Raw genomic sequence first — 19,316 nt, 5'->3', positions numbered from 1 at the left:
TATGTCAAAACCAATCTCTGAGCACTGCAAAAGCCCAGGAGTTCCAGGCACTTACCCAGGGCTTGTGTTTGCCTTTGGAATACGGCTCAGCAGAGACCGTGTGGCGTCTTTATGATCTTGGGGTTATTTACGAATATATACAAACCGAGCCTATGATGGAGGAGTTCATAGCATTAACACCCCCAACGGGTCTTGTTTCTCCCGTAGCCACAGCCTTGGATTCAAAGGGACGTTGAACATTTCTCTCAAACGTTGCTCCGACTCTCCTGCTTGTTGTTTTGTTTCTCCGTCCCATTACTCCCTACTCTCATCTTCCAACTCACATTGCTCCCAGTTCTCTAATCTCTGGCTGTCTTAATTAGCTTTTAACACTTGTTAGACCCAGGGATTACAGTGGTCTGGCACACATTTTAACACCCTAAACTTTGATTAAATTATTACACTTACTGAATCCAGGGAAAGGTCTAGCAACCATAAACTCCTACCAGTATATTCATTGTTCAGTACAACCCAAATTTCCCTTTGCTGTTCCTTGCTCATTGCATCCAGCTGGAGAAACACTCTCAGCCACTTTGTCTACCGCAGGGGATTAGGAAACAAAGGTGTGCTCAGGTTCTCTCAGTTTTGTGTTTAGCAGTCCTGAAAGCCAGAGTGCTGGTGTTTTGTTTCCAATACCTGTGGTCTGAAAGTTATCTGTTAGATCTATTACTGTGCCGTAGAAAAAGCTTGTACTGTTTTGGTTTGAAGTGCTTTTATTCAAGTTTCAAACGCTTATTCTCACTCAATTTTCCTCACCGCATTTGCAAAGACTGCAAAGTTTAGTTCCCCATTGTATACCTATATTATCTTTGACTGCAAGACTGCAGGTAGGATTTCTTCTTTTTAACTCAATCATCAGACAGCACCTAGCTTTTGAGGTCCTTTATAAATAATGAGTATTATTAATCATAAATATTATGATTTTAAAATATTACAGTTGCATGCTTTCTCCTTTCTGGTCTTGCAGTTGTTATGAGAATTATAAAGTCTAAGATATAAAATAAATGTTCATAAATGTACCAGGCAAACACATACATAAATATATAAAGCACATGTCTGAAACAGTACAGGAGAACAGTCCTAAAGCCATTTTGACTCCTTCAGTGACCTCAAATATTACGCTGCAGTTTGGAAGGAAATGGGAAAAGCCTCCCCATTGTCTCTGTGCTCACAAATCCCGCCTTAAGGGCACATTTCTGTATGAATAGGGTAAGCCTGTGACCTGGACTCAGGAATTAAGTACCGTATTTTTCGCTCTATAACACACACCTGACCATAACACACACATAGTTTTTAGAGGAGGAAAACAAGAAAAAAATATTCTAAACGAAACAGTGGATGTATGATTTTTGTGGTTCATGCTGTGGCCACAGACGTGATCTGACGGTGAGTTTGGGGTAGCCCAATGCAAAAATCCTGAGGATCCATATGGATCCATGCTTTGTAACCACGTTTTTGCGCCATTGCAGCCCCATGAAACAGTGGGTGCGTGTGTGTTTTTTGGTGCAGGCTATAGCCATGGATATGCTATGTGATCTGATGGTGAACTTGGGGTGACCCAGTGCAAAAATCCTGAGGATCCATGTGGATCCGTGCTTTGTAACCACGTTTTAAGTGGGGAGGGAAGGAAAAGCATTCAAGGGACAAGGAACACGCGTGGGGTGGGTGGAGAAGGATGCTGCTAATAATGCAGGAGAGGGGTCTAAGGGGAGAAGGAACACGCAGCTCCTTTCCTCTCCCGCTTTCCTCCTTCTCTCCCTCTTTGCTGCTTTACGCAGCTAATGGCGAATCCCCTGCAACCCAAGTCCTGCTCAGCGGATCAGCTGAGACGCTGGGAGAATCTAATTTCCCCCTCTCCCTCTTCCCGTGCCCTCCTGTCCCCAGCAGCCTTTTTAAAAACTTTTTTACTGGTTTTCACTGCGCTCGTGGCTCAGAGCCATCCTGTGCCCTGCCGTCCGTCTGCAGCCTCATTGCTCCATTTAGAGAGCGCACGGACCTTTGCTAGCTGAGGCTGCAGCAGCTGTTGCTGGCTACGCGGCACTTTTTCCGGCTCGCTACGGCTCCCGTCTATCCCTTCTCCCGTGTAAGCGGCTGCTGCCCGCTTTGCTGCCATGGCTCTCCTTCCCTCCCTCCTCCTCGGCTCCTCCCCCTCCTCCTGCCTGCAAGCGGCTCCCGCTTTGCTTGACTGACAGCAGCCATGGCTCCGGTCGAGTGCATTCGCTCCGTAACACGCACAGGCATTTTCCCTTACTTTAAAGCAGCAAAAAAGTGCGTGTTTTGGAGTGAAAATTATGGTATTTATCATCACAAAAGAATGGCCAGGCTGTCCAGGTAAACCTGGCATGTCCAAAGTCCGTTTCGGGGGCCTAATCTGGCCCACCGGACAGTTTAATCCAGCCCCTGTGGCAGTTTATTTCCTGGGGTAAAATCCTAAAAAAACCAAACCCTCAACAACTTCAATCCTAAAAAAAGGTTAACAACTTTGGTTGGCCCTCTGGTTGGCCCTCACGGCCCTTCACTTCATAAAATCTGGCCCTCTTTGAAAAAAGTTTGGACACCACTGAGGTAAACCCATTAACTGGTTTCCTGCCAGACAGGATTCTGCTGTAGACCGCCTCTTCTGTGATGTATGTCTGATGTATTGGGGGGTAGTCTTGAGCTACTTGAGCCACAGGGTGGCAATTTCAAAAGTCTATATAAGGGCTTGCACACCATGGTTCTGGGTTCCTCCTCCCTCCTGCATGGGGGAGGGGGAGCGAGCACCCTGTTGCAACAGTTTAATAAAGATCAGGCTTACTAGCTGCTTTGCTTCTCAATATTCCCTGGTTGGTCTCTGTTATTTTCTCCTACCAATAGAGAACCTACATAAGGACTCTATACGGGCTCCTGGGTACCCCATAAGGGAAAAGGAGCAGGTTTTTCTAATAAGACAGTGCAATCTTGCTCTGTAATGTGCCCTATAGGACGGAGAAGGGACACCCTTGATTTGGCCTTTGTTCCAAATGGGAAGGGTGGTGGTCTGTAAACAGGAGGGCTAGATGCTGCTGGGGAAAGGGACCGCTTGGGGTGGTCCGCTCTTGGGGGTTGATAAATTCTAATGGATTTCTGATGGCTCTGGGGGACATTACAGTGGCTTGACCAAGTGATCCTCTCGCTGCTTCTATTTCACTGTGGAACAGTGAGATTCCTAGGGCCACTGACATAATTGGGACCATGGAGATTGCAATTCTCCTTGGTATTTTGAGGAGCTATGGTGGCCTGGATGAAGGTTGAAACACAAATGCGGGGACTTTGCTATGAAGCTGATCCAACACATAATAGGATACATAATTGTGTCCACCGTGCAGCAGTGAGGTCAGCAATGAAGTCATACTTTGCTGCATCCATCACATCCCTGAGGAGTCAGCCAGCAGAGTCGTTCCTTGTGGTCTAGTTACCCTTGTGGATTAGCTACCCTGCACTTGGGGCAGATTCCTGGAGCGCATCATGGCTGGCCAGGAGGGGTTTGCAAGACACTTTGAGGAAATGTATATGGAGGATACATTCTGATACAACATTTTCATGTGCATATATCTATTAGAATCAAACCCCCCCCCCCCCAATTAGTTGCTATTTCAGAGAGGCAGGCTTTCTAAACTAGGAACAGGGTTGCATTTGTACAATAGCTTAGGTAATTTCTGACTGCATGCAAGGCATTGCAAGTTGGTCTTGGAAGAGATGTACCACCAGAAAGCACTTCAAAATCATGCACAGACCACAGATATTTTTAAAGGAAGAAATGCTTATGCTGAATCAGAGCAAGATTGTATCTCTAACAGTAGCCAACTCTGGGAAGTTTCATGCCTCCAGGATATGGTAATCAGAGGTATATAATATATCTTCCTAATATAAACCAAAGACAATAGATCAGCAGTTTCCAAATTGTGTTGCGTGGAGCACTTGGTGCTCTGCAAAGCATCTCCAAGTGCTCTATGAAGAAATTGGAAAGAAAATTAAATAAATATGTGCCTTTGGCATAAGGACAACGATAGTGCTCTATGACGAATTTCTCTTCCAAAAAGTGCTCTACGGCTCAAAAAGTTTGGGAACTGCTGCTATAGCTTATTGCAGCTGCTTATTTTAGAAAATGTGATGTATAATACAAAATTATTTATTTTAATTTGATTTTAAATATTAAATGTCAGATTGCAGTGTTCTATGTAAGAGCAAAATTAACAGCTCAAGTAAAACTCAACCATATTTTGAATGCTACTAAGCCCAGATCATAATGCAAGGATAAAATTAAATTAGCAATTTCCTGCATTTGTTCTCTCTAGTCTTAATGGGGGGATACTAAGAAGATATTCATGAGATTAATACACCGTGGAATGATCATATATCTGATGAATTATTGCATTCTAATATTTAAAAAATATTCCAGTTGGCTACAGCTCTCATTAAGGCATGCCTTCTCTCGTCGTTCTGATGTCCATAATAAGGTATATCACTCTGTCCCCCACCCCTACTTTTTGCAAATATTTTATTTTAGCTACTACGAACCTCAAAATTGAAATAATCAAGCAAAGCTTCAAAAGCACAAAATCAAAGTAGATCCAAATACAACTAAAATACAAGACCCTCATTGTTCCACTTTGTTTCATTTTTGTTAAGCAATTATAAAATGCAGCAAGCAGAACAGTAAACAGAAAGACTGGTTCTAGATAAGTAAATAGCTTTCACTTTTTTTAAAAAAACAGCTTAAACGTCTGCTGCAAATCAAATGGCTGAACTCAAATAAATAATGTGTTTAACAAAACCACGAAACTTTTCTTTCTGCTTACCGTTCACAAACAGCAGAATGTTATACACAGGCCAAAGAAGAACAAACTCTGAACCCAGTATATCCTGGTTTCATTGCCTCTCAGAACTTTTGCGGCGGCTGAAGCTTACAAGAAAGTGACAAGGTCCTATAAAAAGAATCCACTTTAAAAAAAAGAAAAGAAAGGGAAAAAACCCACCCCTAGAAGTACTACTTTCCCTCCCTCTCGCTGTCAAAACTCACTTAAAGTGCTAGGACATTCTAATCCAGGGAACAGTCAACTGCAGCCTGATGTTTATAGATGTAATAAAAGAACGAAGACGTATGCTTTTATAACCCCACAACACAGTAAAGATATATGACTAGCAGTTCCTCTTGTCTTAAAGAGACAAAGGTCCCTTTCCCTTGCATCAACAGTAACTGTTTACTTAATTTCTAGACCTCATATCACTATCTGTGAAATGGGAACAATCTTCCAATGACTGCAGCTACTTATATAAAAATATCCTTTTTTTTATTTGCAGAATGCTCTACAATTTTTATTGACATCACTCTCAAGCTTCTCTGGAAATTATAGGGGTTGCCAACTTTTATTTTCCTGGCAGGGTACCTCTTGTGTATTTCCGAAAGAAGGGAGGGGGGTCATGATCTCGCTCATTAAGGTTGCCAACTTACAGCTATGTAAGAAGTGGAAATTCAGCAGGTGAAGCCTGAGGTAAGCTTTGCCACCTGAATTTCTACTTCTTTTCCTACGCCTGTTAAAAGGCACAGGAACCCTGACAGAAAAAGAGTTGGCAACCTTAATGAGCTAGATCACTATGCATTCCCCCGTCCCCACATATAAATATAGCTGGGAATTGCACTTAGATTTGTCCAAAGAACCATGACCAAATATAATTCTTTGTGTCTTTGTCCACATTAGGTCTCTTCAAGGTGGCTTTCAGATACGACACAATAAATCACAAATGACATTGAAATAACAAAACTAAAACTTATCACAAAAAGAGAAAGATCAGGAATAATAAGTTGCTTAACACACCCTCTAAAACACTCTTCAGCCTGCATAAAAATTGCTATCAAGTCCAAGCCAATAGAATAAAACTGTAAAACCTAAAAAACAATCATGTATAAGCAAGAAGCATGATTAATAAAACTGCTCAAAGACAGCCCCAAGGAAACGGATCTTCAAGGGATGGAGCCAAGCACAATGGATGGGGACACCACTGAAAATAGGAGCCACCACTTAAAAGGCCCTGTCTCTAGCAAAGGCATAGGCAAACTCGGCCCTCCAGATGTTTTTGGCCTACAACTCCCATGATCCCTAGTTAGCAGGACCAGTGGTCAGGGATGATGGAAATTGTAGTCCCAAAACATCTGGAGAGCCGGGTTTGCCTATGCCTGCTCTAGCAGTTCCCAATCTGACTTGTCTCAGTGAATAGTTAAAGTGCAGGCCTCTGATGCTTGCCTTAGGGCACAAACAGGTTCCTTCGCAGCAGCAAAGGTGCTCCATAAAACAAAACAAAAGGGCAGTTATTATGTGAAGTAATACATATGGTTGACTAAATCCCTCACCCTGACCATTAAGAACATAATACAGACTGCTGTTTTTTGCCTTTTTTTTTAGTGAAATCCAACCACATACTGACAAATTCAGGTTGTGCAACTACAAGTGACTGGGAGGAGATATATGACAAACTCACTTACTTTTTAAATTTTATTTATATCCCACCTTCCTGCAAGGAGCTCAAGGTGCTCAGACATAGTACATGCAGAAGATTGGATTATTTTGTGATGAGGAAAGGGATGGAGAAATGCACCGGAAAGTGCCGGGTAACACATGCTTTGACACAACGTCATCTAACCTCTCTGGCAAAGGGTTCCAAATGGATGCTCCTTAAACAGCCAACGTGGTCTAACCTTCCTGCAAACGAATCAGGATGAATGTGCAATCAGCATGTCATCTGGAAGTGCCATCGGTCCAAGTTCTAAAATTACCATAGTATGTATCATTGCTGAGGCAAACAGCACTGTCCATAGACAGGAAACAATGTGTGGGAGATTTGCTCCTGCTTCCTACTTGGCAGGCAATTCAAATGGAGAGCACTTCTCAGAGGAGTATGAAAGAAGGCTTAACTACATATTGCACAATGAAATGATAAGCAATCATATTCTGGTTTTCTTCTTTTTTAAAACAAATTATCAGAGTGCTCTCTCTCTCTCTCTCTCTCTCTCTCTGTGTGTGTGTGTGTGTAATAATCATCTGAGCACAGCATGCAGGTGAGGAGAGGTTTCAATCTTCCCTTTCTACCTTTCAGCCTTGATAAAAATCTCTCCCTTGACAATTAGCATTCTGAACAAACCCTGAGTGGTGCAACCACGAACAAGGCCCTGTCTTGCATTCCAGCCGCTCATCCCTCAGATGATGTTGATGATGATGATGATGATGATAATAATAATAATTTCTTATTTATACCCTGCCCATTGGGCGACTCCCAACAGAATATTAAAAGCACAATAAACATCAAACATTAAAAACCTCCCTAAACAGGGCTGTCTTCAGGTGTCTTCTAAAAGTCAGATAGCTATTTATTTCCTTGACATCTGATGGGAGGGCATTCCACAGGGAAGGCGCCACCACTAAGAAGGCCCTCTGCCTGGTTCCCTCACTTCTCGCAGTGAGGGAACTGCCAGAAGGCCTTTGGAGATGTTGGTGGAACATGCAGAGAGCACCCCCTGTTGAGCTTAATGAATGGTCATGCTTAGATGAGAGATGGTGCCAAAGCTTTAAAGATCATAACCAGGACTTTGAATTGAACCTGGAAATAGGCAGGAGGTCCATTAAGCTGCTGCAAAAAGGGTAGTCCAAGATTTCTGCCTGCCATGTTCTGAAACTGCTGAGGTTTCTGGACACTTCTACAAGATGACAGCACTACATACAGTGCATTGCAGTAATGCAGTTTGGATGAAACTAAGGCGCACTTGCTCAAAACTGTGGCAGAAATTGTTATGGGAAAATTCCTCTTCTTTGCAACAGTCTGTGAGAGTTCATACTGCAACAATCCACTGGCAGCCGGCAGTAATTTTCCAGCATATAGTCCCGAGTAGTTGGTATCATCACCATCTGTAGCCCAGTAAGGCGGAAGATGGATGTTTTTATAACCCCAGAGTTCAGTAAATATTTATGACCAGCAAAGATAGTGTTCAAAGCTCTGCTCTGGAGGACAAGGAGTGATGCTGTTAGGACTTCTTGTGCATGTATGTCATGCAGTACAGAAATATTTCATTACAGAAAGGAGCCCCAGGTCAGTACTGTGATCTATCAGACCACTGCTGTAACCTACTGTAAAGTGCGGGTAAGAATTAGAGATAATCATCATCACCATCTGTCCTCAAAAGAAGGGTAAGAAGGCCTTCTGTGCCAACTTTTAAATACCTGCTGGAAAGTTTTCTGTTGTGCCAGACCTGTGCAGGCAGTTTAGAGTTGAGTTCATCCTCCCAAAATGATTTTTCACTTTTAAATTGGTTTTTCAACTTTTTACACTTTGTAAACCACTTGGATACAACTTATGACTTAGCAGATAAATATTTCTTTTATAAACAAACAAAGTAAAATTTTTGATGACTTACAGTTAAAATGTTCCTATTTCAGCTCACTTCGATGGTGCACCTAAAATTAATTTCACCACTTTTTTGGACCACAGTTGTACAGTTTGCTTTCTCCAAAAGATCTTAGATATACGCATGGAATATTTTCAAAAGCTTCTTCTTTTCTTTTTCTTTTTGCAAATGCAACCCCACCCCCACCACTATGCAATATTCTTGAGTGAAATTTGGGTGATTTGCAGGACTGCCTGCTAATAGGTTACAGCTGCAAAGGAAAACCCAGAATTTCCAGTGTGGGTGTCTTTTGCACAGTCATTCCCTATTGTGCATGTCGTACTCTCAGCAAGGTCTCTCTAGTCTGACGTCAATGGGAGCTCTTCCCGGAATGAGTGCATAACATTCAGCAGGGGCCCATGCTGTGGACGCAACACCTGCAGTGTGGGAACAAAGCATATTCTCTGACCTCCCTCTCTCAAAGGCCAACTTACGTTAGCCTTCAGATTCGGCCAGCAAACAGATGTATGCTAATTCTGCAAACAGAAACACTGCTCATAATAAAGATGCACTCCAGAAAGTTCAACAGACAGTGCAGAATGGTGTGGGTCAGATTCTACCCCGTTTCAATAGTGCAAGGACTCTTGCTAGCACAAAAGAGTTCTCCACCTACCCCCCCGCCCCCCACATCTCCACCAAATTTGCTCAGGGTCTTTGTCAGGGTAACCGTCAGAGCAGTGCATGGGGAGGGGGGAGAGGGGAGGGGAGATTGTTCTGCAGGGCAAGCAGAGGTGCTTGAACTGACTGAACAATCTCCTTAATGCTACAATGAATATGAATTAGGGATGAAAGTTCAGTGGTAGAGCACATGCTTTGTATGCAGAAGGTCTTGGGTTTAACCCCCAGATTCTCCAGTTAAAAGGATCAGCTAGCATGTGATGGGACAGACCCTGGAAAATAGGCAAGAATGGACAAACAACCTGGTCTGTCATAAGGCAGCTTCCTATGTTCCTGTATAGTATAGTTCTATGCAGGTTTTCATTTTACATGCATTGTAATGAAGCGGCACATACCTCAAATGCTCTTGAAGGTCTTTCACAGCTACCTTTGCAAAGAACCACCTGGAATAGTTTTGTAGGGAACAGACTGTAGCTGCAGCTGGTCTGATTAAGGGACTGTGCAGAACTGCACTGTTCAAGAATACAAGAGAAAGAAGTATGACTCATGGGCAAACCTGTCTCCCTGCTTCTTATGTTATCCACCCTGTGTGGATGGTGTGGAATCAATGGCTTGTGCTCTGGGTAAGCAGTTGTAAAGGAGGACAATTTTTTTCCACCTTTAAAGAGTCCTGTGGGAGATGGGACTGTTGACAGAAGTGAAAAAACTAGTCCCTGTTGAAATGGCTTCTTCTATACAACACAAATTTGTCTTGACTTAATTTGGAATTGGATTTTCATTTACTAACTGTCTTGCAGAATATGGAGAAAAGCTCATTTGTTTCCTGAGAAACTCTCCCAGAGTATGATGTTGGCACATGCATGCTGCATGCATGCACATTTAATTATTTTAAATAATTAATTTCTAGACCGCTTACCTGAGGGACGCGGGTGGCGCTGTGGGTTAAAGCCTCAGCGCCTAGGGCTTGCCGATCAAGAGGTCGGCGGTTCGAATCCCCGCGGCGGGGTGCGCTCCCGCTGTTCGGTCCCAGCGCCTGCCAACCTAGCAGTTCGAAAGCACTCTCGGGTGCAAGTAGATAAATAGGGACCGCTTACTAGCGGGAAGGTAAACGGCGTTTCCGTGTGTAGCTCTGGCTCGCCAGAGCAGCAATGTCATGCTGGCCACGTGACCCGGAAGTGTCTTCGGACAGCGCTGGCCCCCAGCCTCTTTGAGTGAGATGGGCGCACAACCCTAGAGTCTGTCAAGACTGGCCCGTATGGGCAGGTGTACCTTTACCTTTTTAGACCGCTTACAAATTCTGAAGATGTTTCCAATAGTCTAGAACAGGATTCTAGACTAGATGGGCCACTGGCCTCACCCAGCAAACTCTTCTTTTCATGCAAGTCTAAAAAATAGAGGGGGCCAACTCCCAAGAGACTTACAGAATTAAAAACTGGCAGTGATCTACCCCCGTTTTTGGGGGGTTCAGGTCAAAGTTGTGTAGCTTTTTTATGGAGGAGCCTTTTTTTAAGGGTTTGGGGGGGAAAATTGCTGGGGAAACAAACAGCCTCACTGAGTAAACTCTGTCTTCTGTTCTGCAGATCATGCAGCAATGGAAGATGGGGCAAGGGGGCGGGGCCGGGTTTGATTTTACCAACGCTAAGGAAAGGGACCCAGCGATCGACCGCGATCTACCAAAACCCAGGAATCTATCAGTAGATCACAATCAACCTGTTGGACATCCCTGGTCTAAAACATACATTAAAACAAGATATAGCCACAAATATACACAATATCAAATTACTGAGAATTAATGATCTATAAACTAAGCAAGCATCCAAAACACACTACAGTTGATGCCTCCCAATTAACCAGGTGGGGAGAGCATTCCAAAAGTAGGTGCCACCACAGAGAAGGCCCATTTCCACTTTGCTACTAGATGACAATCTCAGGGTCACAGCATGACCAAAACACCCTTTCCTGAAGAGAGCCACTTGTTAATATAAACATCCACACTTTACACAAAACACACAAGAAGGTTTTTGATCCAGATTTCAATTTCAATTTTGCAGGAAACGACTGGGAAATTGGCTCACATGGAGATGTTAATCACCAAATGGCCGCTTCGTTTGGCAACACAATTTGGCCACACAGCTGTCTATGAGAGTTTCACCAAAGGTTAAAGAGTTAACACTAACGAATATATATATGTGCGCAACTGCCTTTGTATTTTGCATAGATTCACAGTGATCATCAAGATCAAGGGGCAAAAGCAAGGACATTTGTGCGTATATCTGCAAAGCAGCCTGGACAAATAATAACTACTCAGGCAAATTATGCTTGACCTGTGACACAGCTGAGCGTGACCAGCTGGACAAATTCATATTACAGATGCAGTGATTGTGAACAAACTTTGGCATGATCACCTGACAGATACAACTGGGCAGTAGACCAAGCACACAAAACAACACTCCATACCACTAATGCCCTACCCTTGACTTCTGGTTTTCATTTTTACCACTCCCTGGGAATAATTCATGTGGCTGGGTTGAGATTCAAAAAGCCTTACTCAAAAGAGCAATCAGGAGCCAGGCCAATGGAAGTATTGCATACAGTCCTCCCACCCCCACCTCCAGCACTGTTGTGATAAATCTTAAGCCTTGTGAGTCAATACAAGAGAGAGAGATGTGTTCTGTATGGAGATGAAATTGCCAGCAAAACATTCTTGCTTAATCCAAATGTGTCATGTCTTGACATAATTAGACAATTTAATCTTGGTGTCAGATCGCAAAACTGGCACAAGAGCAATAGGGCATATCTTTAATTTTTAAACAAACTCTGTGGGGTTTCCTTGAAGCTCTGTAAACACCATAAATTGGCTCATCTATCAAGAGCCATGTTCCCAGTGTCTTACACAAGCCTCCTACCAGAACAGCTGTATAAATCTCTACCGATCCAACATTCCTATTCCTATTGAGGTCCCTGGAGATAAACTGTTGTCGTCTTTGTTTTCTGTCAATTATTTGATAACTTTGCATGCTCACCGGAAGGGCATGACATGACAACTGATAGCTGTAGACAAGGATGCTTCCACGTAAGATGAAGAGACTATGACATGCACTGGCAATGTGATAAGAAGCTAATGCTCCACAGAGAAGCAGTGATGAATACTTCAGTCTCTGCCATCTCTTACCTCATAACCCATTAGGGAACAAAAAGGGTACAGCCATTTATTCTTGTTCCAGTTCAAGTTTTTTTTTTGTTAGGTGCTGTTTCCTAAGCAGCAGCAGCAGCATGTCCTGTTTTGCCTCTTGAGGAGAAATGGGAAGTGCCATTGGTGGAGAAATCGACACTGATTTCCAGTGAGATCACACCAATTTCCAGTGAGATCTCACTGAAATTTCGTGAGATCATCGTACCCCACAATATCTCATGAGATTTTGGCGAGAACGTGCTGGAAATCAGCACCAATGCTGCACTGCTTCTCTGCTAGTGGATGCAACAGGGCAGGTAGGGCGCTCACAGGAGTACCGTCTCAAGGGTTTTCACCGCCTGAGGTGGCAGCTTCACTCCACCTCATGAGCCGGGCCTGTTCCTACAGATCTTTCCACTCCAGCAAGGCTGGTGTTAAGGCAACTGTTGGGCACCTGCTGAAGGTCACAGTCCCACAGGGGGCACACCCCCAAAGCCCGCTGCCCCTGCTTGCTCTTGTTGTTGCTGCCTGTTCATCACCTGCTCACTTTCTGAAGAGGCATACAGTGACAAGGGTGAGAAGGTGGAGTAGCGCTCCTCGCTTGAAAAAGGTTTTTAAGCAGACATCAAAAAGAAAATGTTTCAGTGGTCATGCTGCTGTGGCTGCTACTCTTCCCACTCAACCCCTTGCTTCACCATGACTAGATGTGGTCTCCCATCCAGAAATGGGAAAGAATGAGTGAAAATATAAAGGAATCAATAACTGACAGCATTAAGAAGAAATAAACGAAAGAGGCTCAATAAATGATGAGGCATTACTATGGAGAATAGCACTGCTGCTGTTTGGAACTATTATTGTTTTAAAAACCATTCCACAAGTACTTCTGAAATTGGAATTGCCTCCATTTTAACTGAACATTTTCAGTCTTCTCCCCTTACATGTGTAGTTCTGTGGAAAGGCCTGGTGCAATTTAACTGCTTCTGAAATGATAACTCTGCTTATGAAACACTACCTCTTTGGCCTTCTCCTTTGCCATCTGTTTTCTTTCTTAGCTTGCTCCATGCCTGCCAGCTTTTGTGATTTTGTTAGGAGCCTTCAGCATGTAGGTTTCTTTCCCTTTCTCAGCTGAAATCCCTAGAGTCTCATATTTTCTCTTGAAGTGTGCCTTTTCAGCCCTTAAGTTTGAAAACACAAGTGGCAGCAGTCTATACCTCTGAACACCCAAAAGCAAATATAATGACCCTTATTCACAGAAAGTTAGTTCTGGTGGTCCCACTGAAGTTGGTGGGACTTAACTGTTTTTTTCCTCTGGATTGGGGACAAGGTACTGCAACACACAATTTTTCTTACCAAACCCCCCTCAAATGTTTTAAAGATCATCATCACTATCATCAGATAATTGCTTTACCCACCCTTCAGTATGAAGGGCTGATCCACACTTTACATTTTGAACTCATGTATGACCAACATCCAAGTTCAAGTGGCAAAAATAGCAACAACACCCTACAATGTGGTACTATGAATTGTGAATGGCACATGAGTATTTAAATGTCCGTTTACTAATGCACTTAACACTAATGGCTTTGGCCATGAGCAAAGGATTGGGCTAAAATTCTGTGCTTCTTGCATGTAAAACGCAGCCATTTAAATATGTGTGTGCCATTCACAAATAATGCAACTGGATGTGGTTTCTTTTGCCATTTGAACTTGGGCATTTTGTACTTGAGTTCAAAACAGAAATGCTCCAGCAAGCTTCATCACTTCCAGATCACCTGTCTACTGACTATTTTCCCAGTTTTGTTTGCACAAAGTTTTCAGGAAGGATATGCAAAGTTGGCTACTTTTTGAGCACTTGTTCTGATTTTTTCCACATTACATTAAGCAATTGTTATCTCACACTTTCCATTATTTTCCACTCACTTTCCTGATTGGGAAAAGCCTGAATTTTGGAGGAAGTTGGTTCGTTGTGCAAGGCAACCAAATCCACTTCAACTGTGCCATCTAAATTCCTGGATTGTGACTGAATACTATCTACAGAATAGCAACAGCCTGGACATGCCCTTAGTTGCAAACATTAACTCCAACAAAACTTAGGTGCCATTTACGAGTTGCAATAGTACTGTGGGCACTGCTTTATCACAAGTTCATTCCATGGGTACCTGCTGTAAAATTTAAACACTGGCAACCAGATTTTGTGTTTATGTGTGTGCCAGTTCTGAGGGCCTTTCCCACCACTGTACTATAGAGCTTTAGAAGTTATAGCAGATTTATGGGCTGATACTATGAAAACATAGCTCCCACAGTGAAAATATGATGAGCAGAGCTAAAACCAAGGAGATTTAAGTGAAGTCTTCTGTTGATTTAAAGGCACCTAACTTATTCTGGATTAAATCCCGTGTAGGTGAAATATTATTCAACAGTCCATTTAAATATGGATTAACAAACTTGAGAAACATGCCAAAGTTGATTTTGGACAAAATAAAGTTTACCTGTTTGTTGCCCAGTGGTCACAGGTATTACTTTGTATGGAGTTCTGCAAGAGACAAAAGGGAAGTCAAAGCATGCATTTTCAAATGATGCAAGCGTCATGAAACATGGGAAGAAGGGCTGCTTGTAGAACTGGTTATGCTCAAAATTTAATTAGGGAAAAGAACATACATTTCACAAAGACCTTCCCGCTTGAGTGTCACAGGCTCTTGGCTGTGTTCAAGCAGCATCGACAACACATGCAGCCACACAAACATTAATGGATCCCTGCAGCACATTCCCTGCTTGAGCACAAGGAATAGACTGGGAAGAAAACGGTGAATAAAACTCGCAGCACAAGCAACTGCAGTGGGGCAGGGGGCGGGGGAAGTAGCACGACCAGAGCAGATTGTAAGAAGCCTGGGAAAATTATGAAGAGCTTTGGGAAAAGAAGAGCCTTGGGCTATGCATTAATGAGTACACACCTCCAAAAATGTCTGTGTGCAGAATAATGTTTTGGTTTGCTTCTCCTAGTAGAAGGAGGATTAGGAAATGTGAGTCCCCAGAGGAAACTGAGTGGGACGGAAAAAAAACATTTTCACATTAACTGTTTTTTTGCAGCATTTTGTTCCACAGATATATGCTCTAATAATCCAGTCTAATCTAACCACACATGCTGTAATCATGCATATAATCTTAAGGGGGAAAATAAATAAAGGAACCTTAGAGCTGTATTAGTTTTAGGTCACTTACAGATAAATTGTTAACAACAAATGAGCATTTGTCCTGATTTGGTTGCACAGACTTTGTGGGGAGGTGAGATGGTATTGGCGCTTGGTTGAGCATTCATTTTGATTTGTTAGCAGGGAGGTTACACAGCGTGGTATCAAGCAATTTTTATCCCACATTTTCCAGTGTATTTCCAGTGTAATCACTTTCCTTATTGCATGTGACTGTTGCTATTTTGGGACAAGATTCGATCTGGGGGAAAACTCTTAGTAAATGTTTGCTGTCTTCCATTGCATCTTATCTATGCCTTACATACAAAAATAAAATAATAAAATACAACTGATAAGTAATACCATTATTCTTCTGGAATTGCTTTGGTTATAGGAAAACATACATACCTTTCTGAGTTTGCTGGCATGGTAGGATCAATGGATACCATGCAGTCATCTACTGTGAAAAGTGAAATGGTTGTATTCCTGGAAAACAATGTTTAAAGCTATGTTTATTTAACCAGTCTCTTGTGCCACCTCGTCCACTTAATTGCAAGTTACTATCTTTGTTTTGACAAATCAAGCAAATGTTGCAACCTGGGAGAAAGAAAGAAAATGGCTAAGATTATTTAAGAGAAGAACAAAAACTAGTTTGGGAATGCCCAACTGAAGCTATGCCCTACAGGCCTCATCTACATAAACAAGATCCCTGACCATTCAAGAGTTCTTGGTTGTGTGGAAGAGGCATATGCATGTACAGGCAGTCCCTCATCTAAGCACATTCAATATGTGCATCAAACCTTGAAGTGACCCGGAAATGTCATAAAGACATCACTGAAATGTCACTAAAAGGGGTCTGGGGCGGAACGGGGTGTTTGTGGGCTTTTTTAATGGGTTTCAATCATACGCGATTTCACCAAAGTGTGTGGTGCCTCGGAATACAACCCCTGCATAAACTGTGGGCTACCTGTACACCTAGATGCATATAGCCTGCCTTCTGCACTAGCACTGAATGCATGGCTGCTGAGAGTGTGGCTACTCCACAAGCGGCACATGGCTTGTGAATGTGCTCCTATTACCACTTCCTGCAGTTGCTGACTGTATCACGGTTCATCTGTATGCTTCTAGTGACATGGATGGAAATGAGAAGGTAGAATCAATATGTAGTGAGCATATATATATATCCAATGAGATAGTCTGGTTCATTACATGGAGCATTCCTGCTGTAAAATTCTGAAACGGGCATGTGCTGTCTCTGATACTTGTCATAAACAGTGATAACTTTTGCATTGTTTTGTTAATCTGAGCTCTCTCTCTCTTATGATACTGGAAGTGGTGAAAGAGGAAACGCAGGTGACTCGTATCTTTTTTCACATTTCCCTGTAATGTGCAATGAGTAAGCTTGAAGCTTGAAGCTTTTCCTTTCCTTGCTTCCTATAACAGTCAGAAGAGGTCTTCTCAGAGGGATAGGCAACTAAGGGTTAAAGTGGCCTCAGGTCACCCCAGCTGGCCCCAAAGAGAGCTCCAATCCTGACCGTCACTTATTATGAAACTTAGCTGCTTTCTCCTATGCGCATTCCTATTAGTAATAAACAAGGACAAAGGTTTCTTCAGCTTCTTTCAGTTTCACTGCATCTGCACTGGCTGTTCATGTGTAAGCCTGCTTTTAAAAGGCAAAACTTCATTTCTTATAAAAAATCTATACCACCAAGGTCAGACATTACTGTGTTTGTTTTAGTATGGCTAATTTCCCAGTCCATGCTAGCACCTTTTCTAGCACATTCCAGAATGCTTCATCACGATGCATTTATTTACAAAATGCCAAAGGTATGTCCTGATCCCTGTCTGACATGTGAATACAAGAGAAGGAAGCAGAAAAATGAAAGGTGGCCCCTTGAGATTATTTGCTTCTCTATTTTCACACGGCATGAGTTTTCTTACATCAGACTCTCAGTGTTTTGCCACTTGGATCTCTGCGGGGTTTAATGTTCTGGATAGAGAGATACTGTGATCTGGAACAGATTCCACTTGCCCTATATAGTGGCTTTCATGTAGGGAGGGTGTTCTGGGATGCCAGTCAGATCTCTTCCACATTTAAAACAACAGATTGAGCATCTGTGCATCTGGGAATTGATGGCATTATGACTAATTCTCTGGCACTTGCAGGGTCTCCAGAGAGGAGTATATCTGAGCATATGCTGAGCATCTTTCTCTTGCTACATCCAGCCCATGCATATCTAGGCCAGGGGGACCTGTTTTCTGGGTCAAATATTGCTCACAATCGCCAGGCAGGTTAATCCTGGCATCTCTGAGTTGATGAACTGAAATAAAGCGTTGAATCCATGTTTGTGAGAAAAATGAATTTCTTCCTGAAAGGCTTAGACTAACTAAAACCTCTAAGGCAACACAGCACAGGTTGGTGATGTGCTTTGACCTACATTGATGGAAGCAGAGAGCAGGCACACACAGCAGCAACAGTGAGGAACATTGAAATGATTGCACTGCAGAATTGCAAAGCTTTATAGGCTCTACTTATTAATTCAAGGGCAATTTATGAATGTCTAACATGGGTGACTGCATGTTGAGACTGTGAACAGCACATGTCTTAAGACAGGGCCGGCTGTACCATGAGGCAGAGGGAGACAGCTAATTCTGAGAGGTGGAAAGTGGCCATGTTGCCTGCCCTGCAACCCTAGTATGGCCAGTGCACCAATGAAGCAATCTGAGGCGACCTGCCTCAGGCGGCACGCTCCACAGGGGGTGGGAGATTCCAACCTGGCCTCACAGGCAGCTTGATTCAGCTGAAAGCCAATGCCAGGGGAAGCAACAGCAACGCCTCATGGAACAGTCCCTTTCCACCATGTCTCAGACACTCACCAAAAAGCAGACATTTCTATGGAGTAGCTGCACTGCCTTTCCTCCCTCCTCAACGGTGGTACATCTTACCTCAGGCACCAGAAGTTCTCTGGCCAACCCTACCTTAAGGACATCAGAAGAGCACTGATAATCTAGTCACCTGCTTGATTCTGTAACAACATTATTAGTCATTTAGAAAACCGTACGTTACTTATTAACATTTTACAGAATGTTTATCAATGAGTCTTTAAGATAAAGTATGACGCATTTCTAACTGGATGATCCAACCCTCAAAAGGTTCCATCAGTGCAAGTTCTGTTGAAGTGAACAGTAGCAGATGGCATGGGAGAGGCTGAATTGTTCGCCCTTCAGCTGGGTCGCTGCTCCACACCAGGGTGGAAATGGGGAGGAATGGGGTGGTTCTGTCAACCTTGTCACCTCCTTGTCATCCCCAGCACTTGGTATCCAGCAGTAATTCAGCTGGGGAGTAAGCAGTGCAGCCCTACTGTGCCATCTGCTATTGCTTGTGCCACTCTAAATACAGGGATGTGAGCCACATAAGCCAGCATTGCTGTCCAAAGAGCACGATGGTGGCACAGGCCAGATCAGCAACCACATCTAAAGGAAGTTGATGGCAGACTTCTGTTGATGTCAGTAGTGATGGGTGGCACTGTATTCCACTTCTGTGCACATGGTTGAGAAGATGGGGAGATGCTTGAGAGCCAACAGAAGTAAGAGCACCATGTGATGGTGCTATGTCCTTGATATCCAAAATAAGGTCCAGGCTTAGAAGATGAAAATGATGTTCCTGCTCTCAGAGAGGGATTTTTTTTGCCTCGCCCCTTCTTTTGTGCTTGAGAGAGAGATTTAAATTTATTTACTTATTTCACAACTTTTATATAACACTTGATTGCAATAAAATCTCAATGTTGGTTTCTCTCAAGGGGAGTAGGCGGACACATGAGCAGGAACAAGACGGTGCAGACAGGGC

The 19,316-nt window shown here is 43.1% G+C and overlaps 1 protein-coding gene across 3 annotated transcripts in view; it reads right to left on the bottom strand.

Moving 5' to 3' along the window:
• Positions 1 to 19,316, bottom strand: part of PDE9A (phosphodiesterase 9A) — a 71,190-nt gene that overhangs the window by 37,018 nt on the left and 14,856 nt on the right. The window contains exons 3-4 of one of the 3 annotated variants that reach the window (XM_083437361.1): positions 15,878 to 15,955; positions 14,774 to 14,817 (exon numbers count right to left, since the gene is read on the bottom strand). In XM_083437361.1, coding sequence (XP_083293487.1) covers positions 14,774 to 14,817; positions 15,878 to 15,955 — 122 coding nt within the window. Of the gene's footprint in view, positions 1 to 4,859; positions 5,143 to 8,464; positions 8,736 to 14,773; positions 14,818 to 15,877; positions 15,956 to 19,316 lie in introns of those variants that run through there. The other 2 variants (XM_083437363.1, XM_083437362.1) reach the window with 2 other exon arrangements.

This window comes from Podarcis tiliguerta (genome assembly GCF_965153285.1).
Source record: "Podarcis tiliguerta genome assembly, chromosome: 4".
NCBI classification, from domain to species: Eukaryota; Metazoa; Chordata; class Lepidosauria; order Squamata; family Lacertidae; genus Podarcis; species Podarcis tiliguerta.
This window is presented reverse-complemented; position numbering and strand designations above follow the sequence as displayed.